The sequence below is a fragment of the Anopheles aquasalis genome, chromosome 3, assembly GCF_943734665.1.
Source record: "Anopheles aquasalis chromosome 3, idAnoAquaMG_Q_19, whole genome shotgun sequence".
Taxonomy (NCBI): domain Eukaryota; kingdom Metazoa; phylum Arthropoda; class Insecta; order Diptera; family Culicidae; genus Anopheles; species Anopheles aquasalis.
This window is the reverse complement of record NC_064878.1, coordinates 51,831,049-51,841,048: the sequence shown is the minus strand read 5'-3', so window position 1 is coordinate 51,841,048 and position 10,000 is coordinate 51,831,049. Positions and strand designations below refer to the sequence as shown.

The following is a 10,000-nucleotide window of genomic DNA, read 5'->3' as shown; positions in this document are numbered from 1 at the left end:
GTGCCGGTTGAGCTTGGGACTGTTGTAGGTACGTAGCAAAGGATTCATCCTGCTCATCCGACTCGTTGTCGCTTGCCTCGTCGGAACCATTTTCGTCGGAATCGCCTTCTCCGCTATCGTCATCATCACTTTGTGGTGGCTTCAGGCGCAAAATAGATCCTTGCTTTACCGTGGGCTGCTCTTCCTCTTCCTCGTCCTCGTCGTCATCTTCTCCAAAATCATCCTCCTCGTCCTCTTCTTCCCCATCATCGTCCTCATCGCCATCGTCTTCATCTCGGAAGTAATCCTCATCCTCACCGAACGCTTCCTTCCGAGACGAAACCGCTCCCCCGTACTTTTGATCGATGTCCTCCAGGAGCTGCACGTTGCGCTTACGGATTTCACTCAACCCGGTTCCGCCCGTCGTCTCCGGAAGTTCGTCGAACTCACTGAACTTTGGTGCCGCTTCGTCCGAGCCTGAATCATCCGAATACTCCGGCCCGGCGTCCGGGTCGAACAGTTTATTGATCTTATCCGAAAGGGTGACCGGTTTTTTCTTCATTTTGGCCAATTTTTTTAATCCGGAACGTGGAGTTTTAAGTGGAGAACCGCATGTGAAATTCGTGTTTTGAAAAGGGACTGTTTATGTGTGAGTGCGTGCGTCGCTGTCACAACAAAAGGTCCTTGGTGTGTGGGCACGATCGAAATAAGTCGCGTGGATGCAGTTTTACGAGGAAATTCGATCGAATGAACGATCCTCGATTATAGAAAGAACGAAAAATGTGTCCCCGAATGCAGTTTTAATGGAGTGAAAATAAAATCTCCGCGACAACCGTGAGTAAGCAGGATATTCCACCAGATAAAAGGAGTCCCAGTTCGTGGCCACCCTGTTTACCCTTTGTCTGTCTTTTTTTTTCCTTTTGTCCCGTTGTGTGTTGTTGCTCCCGGAGAAAGCCAAAACTCGAAAGGCGAACACGACGACGACGACGGCAGAAGTGCCCCCCATCGAGAGTGATTTGCCTAATATTGTGCAAAGTGGAAAAAACAGTGACGAAATCATGTCGGATGAAGACTTTTTCCGTGGAATCCGGGACGATATCGTAAATAGTACGGCCAAGATGCAGGAAGCGGATGCCACGAAGGGTAAAGGTGCACCGAAAGCACCGAAAAAACCGATGCAATTCGTGGCGCTGGACCAGGAGGGAGGAGTACCGGTGCAGCAACCGAAGGAGGTCGACAAGGAGGAACAGCAGGCACCCGCACCCGACACTGGCGGGGCGGTAAACGATAATCCTCCTCCTCTTGGAAGGCCAGATCCTACCGCACCAGCCCCAGGACCGAGCAAAAAGAACGAAAAGAAGCAGAAGAAGAAGGAGGCGGTTGCTGCGGCCAAGGAGGCGTTGAAGCAGAAGAAGAAGAAAAAGGATAAAACGGCACCCGCACCGGGGATACATAAGCTGGAGCATCTGCAGGAAATGATCGACGACATCAAATCCCAGATCAACGAGCTTAAACATGAATCCCACAAGAAGAAGCTGCTACCCGCGAAGGCCAGGAAACCGGAGTCCACCGATGCACCGGTGGAGGTACGTGGCCGCGAGAGGGAAGAGCGCGAGGAAAATCGCGAAACGAAGCGATCTGTAAAGTGGCGTGAGATGCAGACGCTCGGTGCGAAGAGCTCAAAGCACGTGACGCAGGATCCAGCGGCAGAGAATGGCAATCCGCAGGTACGGCTTAAGGATCTTCCCTCGGACCAGCAGCTCCTGCTGGCACTCTTTACACTAAATGCCTCCCAGCGACAGCAGTTAATCGAGAAGATTGGCCTGGATTATGGGCTGCTCGCGGCCCATCCGCACAAGAAGGACAAAGTGGTGGTCGCGGAAGCGTTCCGGAGCGTCTCCAAAACGCTGCATTCGTCTGCGATGGAGTTTATGACGGGACCGGCGAAGAAGAAACGGTTTAATCCGAAAGCTCCCGCTCCGCAGCACAAAGCACAGAAGGGACCGCAGGCCAAGGTGAAGCAACCGGAACGGCAAACGTTCGAAGCGCAAGTCAGCTATCTGCTGAACGATGGCAAGACGCGGCCAGTAATGGAGTACAAACCGGAGCTAACGCTCGGTGATCGTGGTTCGCAGAATGCGACCGATCATCTGAACGCTTTCGTCGATCGTTTGGTGGCCAATCGGGTAGGCTATCTGGTGGAGGGACCGTTGCGGATCAACCCGAACAACCACTACCAATCTTTCGTGGACGATCCGCGCCAGGAGGGCAATGTGTTTATCAACTCCATCCTCCTACGCCAGTGCGCCATGGAGGGTGATGTGGTGCAGGTGTTTGTGAAGTACGACGAGCCGAAGGAACAGCCTCCCGTGAAGGACGCTGGCACCAAGGAGAGCACGGAAACGCAATCATCGTTAGAGGAAGCGGAAGCACCCACTTCGGAAGCCCAGCCGGTGGACGAGGTGCAACCGGTAGCGGTCGTCGACGCAGCACAACCTACGGCACGGAATGGGCTCGGGTTTGTGGTGCGTGTCCTTGAGAAACGCCACAACCGCCAGTGTGTGGGCAGCTTCGCTCCGATAGGACAGGGCAAGAAGCACTATCGCATGTTTATGCCGCGCGATAAACGCATTCCGGCCATGCGTGTCCTGCAGCACGATCTACCGAACGCTTTTCTCGATCCAATGAATGCTGCTCCGAAGGAAGGCAAGGAAGGCAAGGAAGGAGGAGGAGATGGTGATGGTCCTACCGGTACGGACCTGCTAGAGGTTATCTATCAAGCTCAGATTGTGCAATGGCAGGATGATGTACCGATCGGTACGATCCTTAGGCCCATCGGCAAGTGTGGCCAGCTGGAGGTGGAAAACGAAGCGATCCTCGTCGAGTACAACCTGGACGTTACACCGTATCCGGAGACTTTGTTGGCACAACTACCACCCTGTCCGTACAGCATCCCCGAAGAGGAACTAGCGAAGCGTACGGATCTACGCGGTGAATGCATCTTTACGATCGATCCGGCCACTGCGCGCGATCTGGATGATGCGCTAAGCTGTAAGGTGTTGCCGGATGGTAACTACGAAATTGGAGTTCACATTTCCGATGTGACGTACTTCCTGCGTGAGGGGTCCCCACTGGACGAGCAGGTGAAGCTGCGTGCCACGTCCGTCTACATGGTGGATGGCGTTCATCATATGTTACCGAAGCAGCTCTGCAACAGCTGCTCACTATTGCCCGGTCAGGATAAGCTGGCGTTTTCGGTGCTTTGGAAGATACGACCAGAGGATGGCACGATCTTGGAAACACGCTTCGAGCGAACCATCATCAACTCGTGCGCTCAGCTGTCCTACGAGCATGCTCAACTGATGCTGGATAACCCGGAACGGTCACTGGAAGAGGATGAAAGTATTCCGGTGATTGCGCACGGATACACGGCCAATGGACTGCGCGATATCGTGAACCGTTTACAGTCGATTGCGGTTAAACTACGGAAGCGACGAATGGATGGTGGCTGTCTAAAGATTAACCAACCGAAGCTAACATTCCGGCTTGATCCGGCCACCGGGAAGCCACTGGCTTACGGTGTGTATCAGTTGCGTGCGAGCAACGAACTGATCGAGGACTTTATGCTGTTGGCAAACGTGTCCGTTGCTGAGGCAATCCATGCCGCTTATCCGGCCATCTCGTTGCTTCGTAGCCATCGGGCACCGTCGGATAATATGATGAAGAAGCTGGTGCGCAACTTGGCCGCCCATGGGTACCCGTTTTCGTACGACAGCTCGAAGGCGATCCGTGAATCGATGGAAGCGATCGCTACGGCGACGGAACATCCGGATGCGGTTTCCAGTGTGCTGAGCGTGCTGCTAGCGAAACCGATGACCCGTGCCCTGTATTACTGCTCCACGTTTGCGAGTTCCCCGGTGGATTTTGCCCACTACGCACTGGCGATACCGCTGTACACGCATTTCACTAGTCCTATTCGTCGGTATGCCGATTGTCTGGTGCATCGCGTACTGGCCGCCAGCCTCGGAATTGACGTGGAGCCTAAACGTTCGCCTGATGAGGTGCAGCGTTTGGCTTCGATTTGCAATGAGAAGAAGTACAATGCGAAACTGGCCGGAGATGCCAGTTCGCTGCTTTACTTCCGCCACTGGTTGAGTACGGTTGGGGAGCAGGAAATGATGGGTGCCGTTTTGGGGTACGGTGAGCATCACATCGAACTGGTCCTCATCCATACCGGGCTTGTGGTGAAGGTTTTCGAAAAGGTATGCTTCGTATTGGGTGGCACAGAGTATGAACACGAATTAACGTTTGGCTTTACCTTTTTAGAAAATTGCTGCAACTGCCAAGCTTGTCTTTAAAGCCGTCGAGCCAACGGGTAGCTGCCTATTGGTCCCGAAGGATACTACGATCCCACCGGTGAAGCTGCAAATATTCACTAAAGTCCGCGTTACTGTTAAAGTACGTAATGGAGCGATTGTTGTGTCCTCAGTCCTCCCGCTTGCTACTTCCGAACCGACCGTTCCCGCGGTCGAGTCAAACTCAGGCGCACCGATGAAGCAGGGCGCCTCTAATCCTGTGGAGGAGATTTGCCAAGAAATGGCATCGGCCAAAGTGTACTGAACCAGCTTTCCTCTCCACCGCTCTGCTTTTGAGATTCTTACCAGCACAGGACGTGCGTTTTGCTTTTTTTATTTGATCTTCGTTTTGAGTTATCAAAGTCGTATCCCCTGCGGTGGATACTTTTTTTTTTGATAAGTTGAATCAACTTCCGGATGACCGACCCTTTTTAGAGATTGAAACACATAAATAAACATACACATTTGTCGGCCACGCGTCGACAACCGACCCTATCCGGGCTTCCGATTTATTCCGAAAGAATCCGCCGCCAATCCACCATCCGAAAACGGTAACGCGTCGATTTCAGATTCAAAAGAGAGTTTAGTACAGAGGCGCGGAACGAATTTTAACTCTTTTCAGCTCTATTTTCTTCAGTGCAACGGATAAAGCGTAACTTTACACTTACCAAACATAAGTATAAATCCATAAAACATGCATTACTCGCGTAAATTTACTTAATAACCATGCTGTTCCAGGAACATTTCAAACATTTTACAGCAAACATTTTCGGCGTGTGTAGACGAGAGATGCTGCGGTTGCCAAACAGTTGTTGGTGACACGCACGCAGCTGGCAACACGGCCGCCGTAATAAAAAAAAGAGTAACATCAGCAGCAACAGCAGAAGCCAGCACGAAGCAGCAAACGGGGACAAAAACGGTACACACGCAAGGCTCAATTCCCATTTTCACATAATTCTGTGTTTTGTTGATCTTTCCTGCGATCGTCGTCATCATCGGCATACAGGTGGACGGTAGTACCCACAAGTGTAGCGGGCTTTTTGGTGCAGTTTGTTCGCGGCGCGCGGCTCAACCGTGGGAAGAAGCTTCGAGTAAAATCTCAGCCGCTCCTCGGTCGGTCTCCCTGCGATTGTGTATGCGTGCGTGCGTGCGTGGGGGACAAGGGAGGCGGAGGAGGGTGGCAGATCTACGTCGTGAAAGTGGCCTCGGTACGCGGTAGAAAGGCGCTGGGCAAGAAAGTTAGAAATAGCGCTGACCAGCAGAGGCAGAGCAACGGGGGAATTTTCTACTTACGCAGCAAGAGCGCGCGCGGGCAGGGGCAGAAAGGGCCACAACCCGCTGCTGTGTGTCGTCATCGTCCAAGAAGCCTTCCGGCTGAGAGATAACGGGATTTATCGTAGTAAGCTTGTGGACGGCATTCAGTGGATGACGCATAGGTGTTACCGGGAAGGATCCAAAAAGGAGTCGGTCCCTGGAGAGTGAGTTTCGAGACGAGTGTGCGGAGGTGGCGACGTCCTGTTTCAATCAATTGGGGGCGACTACGGTGATGACGGTGATGATGATGAATGTGCTAATATGCGCGTGTGTTTGTGTGTGTTTGTACGTGTCGGTGGTGCAGTGCAGTTTCAATGTCGCCCCGGTGGCTGCTCCCCTTTGATCTGTTGCGACAACCGTGGATCCTCAAGTGATTCTCAGTAGGCCTCTCGTTCGCCGTAGTTCACGAAGTCAGCCTTCCAGAACGGTCGCCCCATGAATAACAGAGTGCATGTCACACTCATACACAAACGCGGCCCGTGGTTACTATGTTTTCGTCATTTGTTCGCTGTGGAGCATCATGTGGGGAGCATAGAGTTTCCCTTCATATCCCAGTCATCCGAGAGCAACATATTTGTATAACATCCCCTTTTGGACCATCGCCTGGCAGTTGCAACGACTACTGCACTTTCATTTCTATCCGTACTTGAAACGAGCACTTTCTAGGGTCAGTGATGCGTAACAACGCAGATCGCCCATCCAGCGATGGGCCCTACATCAGAGCTCTTTCTCCCCCACCCAGCTGCGAGGGTTGAATTGATTGGTAATGATGATGATGATCGGAAATGTCTAGCCGCTCTGTGCTCGGGTGTAAATTGGTGCTCCACCAGCAACAACAACGACTCCCCGGTGTGTGCGGCCGTGTAAGCGTGTTTAAAGATACAACGAACGATGGTGGTACGCGTGTGAGTAAACATTGTGTGTTGTGATGATCGTTGCGAGGTAGTAGGCGCCGCCTGCTGTGCATCTCTCGTCTGATCGCGAGATCAGCATCAACATCATGAATGAAACGAAGGCAGAGAGGAAGGGAGGGGAGCCGATGGAATGTGGTGCCAGAGTGTTTGTGGTCCCGAGGTCCTCCGGTCTGAGGTCACCCAGTTTCCGCCTCCCGTTCTTTTGTGCGCCACCGAGGTGGATTGCAAACATGTTTTTTTCTTTCCTTTGGAACGTTGGTGAACGCGTTAGCGAAAGTGAGCGGAAGGATAAAGGAAGGAGAGAGCGGTTTGTGACCGGCAGCTGCAAAGCAAAACTTCTTCTCCGGAATAACATCTGTTGTATGCGCAAAGATCGGAATCTGGTGTTCTAGCCTGTCTGTGTCTGTGTGTGTTTGTGTGTTCTTCCGGTATCCTTCATTTCTTCCTTCCGGAGTGCGCCACTGCTTGCACAAAAGGCTGGTTTGGCTTCTTATTTGAAATTGAAATTTGCATGCTCCAGTTCGCTCCATTTTCCATCCTTCACATTGTCGCAGCGCAACCGGTGCCGGGGATCGTAGCGTGACTCACCATTTGATGACATCATTGGAAAAGGCAAATCGGGCTTCACGCTCCCTCCGCTTATCTTGGAGGAAATACTCTATAAAGCTTTTTTTTTATCAACGCGCTAACCGTGTGGTTGCTTGTTAAATGGCCGGATAACTGAATTTACTGCTTCACAATTCATTCACGTGCGACGCATTTCTTGTACAAAACGCTTCCTCTTTCCGCATCCATAGACGAATGGGTTATTGACAATTGTGGCAACAGCAACTACAGCAGCAGCGGGTTCCCTGAACCACTCAGACCTTGTTGAGGGTCACTGAAAATTGAACGCTCAGAATCCACGCTGGAAACTGGTTTGCCTTCGTCTCAGGTGCGCTCGTGCAGCGAACGCACGCACGCGGATCCGCTTCCCGGCAGTGTTTATTGGTGAATAATTTACGCCGCGAAGCATTAATGATTAAATCGTAAACAGACGAGAGGACACGGGTGCCCTTGAATGCCGGGTCTATCGGATCAGACACATGTCACCTCACGTGATGATCGCCTGTTTTTTTTTCGATCCAGACATCCATTCGTTGCTATGGCATTAGACGACGCTTCACCGATTCGATTGCTGGCAGGCGTGTCATTCCCGTTTCTTATTTCGGTCAATAATTACTCATTTATTCTCGTTACAATGATTCACCCCCTGAAGCGAAGACAGCAGAACGGAAGTGACAACATAGGGTATGAGAAAGCATTCTTCCAACTCCATGACTAAGCAGCACGCCCCAGGCCTCGAGGGTGTGTGAGAGAGAGAGAGAGAGAGAGCGTCTAATAAGAGCTTCCAGCGTATCAAAGCGAACCAACAAGTGGCCAATAGCGACCGAAAAAAGGTCGAAAATCGTTGGCTGGAATCCGGATAGTAAGGCGTTCCTTTACAGCTACGTTGTTTGCTGCTTGGTTACGGCCAAGAAGAGGAACCTGCTGCGCTGCGCCTACTACTCCTAGGCCTGTCGTTGTGTGTGGTATGGTACGATAACAACCGGGGCGAATCGTGAGCGTAATGCCGGTAAATGTCGAGGACGGTGAACTGTAATGGCATATGATAACACGACGAAGCCCTGGGTACGGCTGGGAGGCTTTAATGGTGTTAAAATGGTTGTTTCTTATCTATCTTGCCTTCGACTGAAAAGACGCTACATCATGTTTGTTGCTTCGCTTCGCTGGTCGGGACGAAGTCGATTGTTCATGGCCAGCTCTGTCCATTTTTAACGTCCACCCGCAATGCCGATCATTTGTTGCAACACATCTAATCCAATTACGTCTCTTCTGTTGCGTTCTAGGCAATGTCCTAGGCAAGGACGAGTTCTGATTTCGATTGCTGGTAGAAGGAACCGCGTACACAAACCAAATTCCGGTTCCGGATTCTACATAATTTCTTCGTAAAAAAACACGAAAGCAACAGCCGGTTATGGCTGCACATTCTAGTAGCTGGCAGTTATAACATGTAACGTGGGACTTTTTGAGGATTTAGTGAAGGCTGCCATCCCCCTACCATCACGTAAGGTACTAGCCCCGGTCTAGCGCACTTCATCATGCTTTTTGCAACGTGACAAACAACACGAACTCGAACACACTGTGTCGATGATGTCGGCCTCGGCATGCACGACCAGCCCCTATCGAGCGGCCAAGATAAGACGTTCACTCACTAGGCGGCGGCTCCCTTGCCAGCGAGAAACAATAAGAGTGATCTTTTGTGCTGTGGATGGCAGTTGGCAGTGGCTCTATATTCCAGATGGTCCACACTGTAGAATGGTGACCTTTTGATGGCTCGGTCTCAAGATCCAAGGTCCCACTAATCCTTTGGAAAACTAGGAATGGAACACCGAACCCGATTGGCGTCACAAGATGATCCAACGCCATTGGCCAACAGCTGGCGACGGCCGCCAACGGCAAGATAATCCTTCCAGCTCCAGCATTTCCACCACTGCTCCTCGTGTTGCTGCTGCTGGTGGTTCCAGCGGGTAATTAGGGAGCAAATTACCGGCATATGCCACACCGGCTCCTCTTTGGGGGGCAGACGTGACGCGAGTGACGCTTTCCGGACGATCAATAAATCGTTTTTCGTTGGGCAAGCGTGTCCTCGGACGGTTTATGGATTATTTCCGATTAGACTCGGGGGCGACAACGTGACAACGTGAAGCGACGGCGAGTCACAGGATTTGCAGCTTAAATTCCAGCGAGAAAGGGAGAGAAAAATTCGTTCGCTAATGTGCTGCAAAGCAGGCCAGGTCAGCTCATCTGGTGCATAAACAGTGTCCCACCATCAGAATGCTCTGCTGCATTATTTGTCCAGACGTCGGGGGCAGAACGGATTCGAGTGTGGACGTCTTTATGACGCAAGTAACTCCCGCAATATCGGACGTTTGTTATCTCTCGCTCTCTGTCACCCCGCCCGCATTGTCGCATCCCCACTCACCAACATCGCACCAAACAGCCACAACTCGTCGTGTGTTTTCTTATCTGTGATGTTTGGAGGTGGCCATTTTTTTTATCTTTCGCGTTGTGTGTGGGACTTGCACACCGCCTTCTCGCGATGCGAACGGGGTCACGGCAACATGATGCATTGCACGGCGGTATGGGGATGTGTTCTGCAACAGTTTCCACAGATTGCATCCCTCCCCGCCCCAGTGCACTCTTGCCCGCGCAGCACAGCAACACAAACACGGTGTTCGCCATGGTTTGTAGTAACACCCCCGATCCCCGATGGTACCGAAAAAAATGCGAAAAAAAGGTGGAAAAACTGCGCATCCACACACCCGGGGTCGCAAATTAAATTATCCTTTGTCAGGGACGGCGGCTTGGCGTGCAACCGAACGGAAGCCGGGTGGC

The 10,000-nt window shown here is 51.8% G+C and overlaps 3 protein-coding genes across 8 annotated transcripts in view; 2 read left to right on the top strand and 1 right to left on the bottom strand.

Annotated features, from left to right (window-relative positions):
- Nucleotides 1-619, bottom strand: part of LOC126575432 (protein Aatf) — a 1,771-nt gene extending 1,152 nt beyond the window's left edge. The window contains exon 1 of the mRNA XM_050236124.1: nucleotides 1-619. This exon is cut by the window's left edge and continues 880 nt beyond it. Coding sequence (XP_050092081.1) covers nucleotides 1-541 — 541 coding nt within the window. The 5' untranslated portion in view covers nucleotides 542-619.
- A 57-nt stretch (nucleotides 620-676) lies between these two features.
- LOC126575431 (DIS3-like exonuclease 2) lies at nucleotides 677-4,829 on the top strand. The gene is made up of 3 exons (XM_050236123.1): nucleotides 677-813; nucleotides 934-4,241; nucleotides 4,306-4,829. The coding sequence occupies exons 2-3, from the start codon at nucleotides 1,038-1,040 to the stop codon at nucleotides 4,597-4,599; spliced, it is 3,498 nt and encodes a 1,165-aa protein (XP_050092080.1). The 5' UTR covers nucleotides 677-813; nucleotides 934-1,037; the 3' UTR covers nucleotides 4,600-4,829.
- A 371-nt stretch (nucleotides 4,830-5,200) lies between these two features.
- LOC126578271 (epsin-1) overlaps nucleotides 5,201-10,000 on the top strand; it is a 13,993-nt gene continuing 9,193 nt past the window's right edge. The window contains exon 1 of one of the 6 annotated variants that reach the window (XM_050240662.1): nucleotides 5,201-5,253. The gene's annotated coding sequence lies outside the window, so the exon portion shown is untranslated. Of the gene's footprint in view, nucleotides 5,348-5,397; nucleotides 5,734-5,791; nucleotides 5,813-6,529; nucleotides 6,554-10,000 lie in introns of those variants that run through there. The other 5 variants (XM_050240663.1, XM_050240666.1, XM_050240667.1 and 2 more) reach the window with 5 other exon arrangements.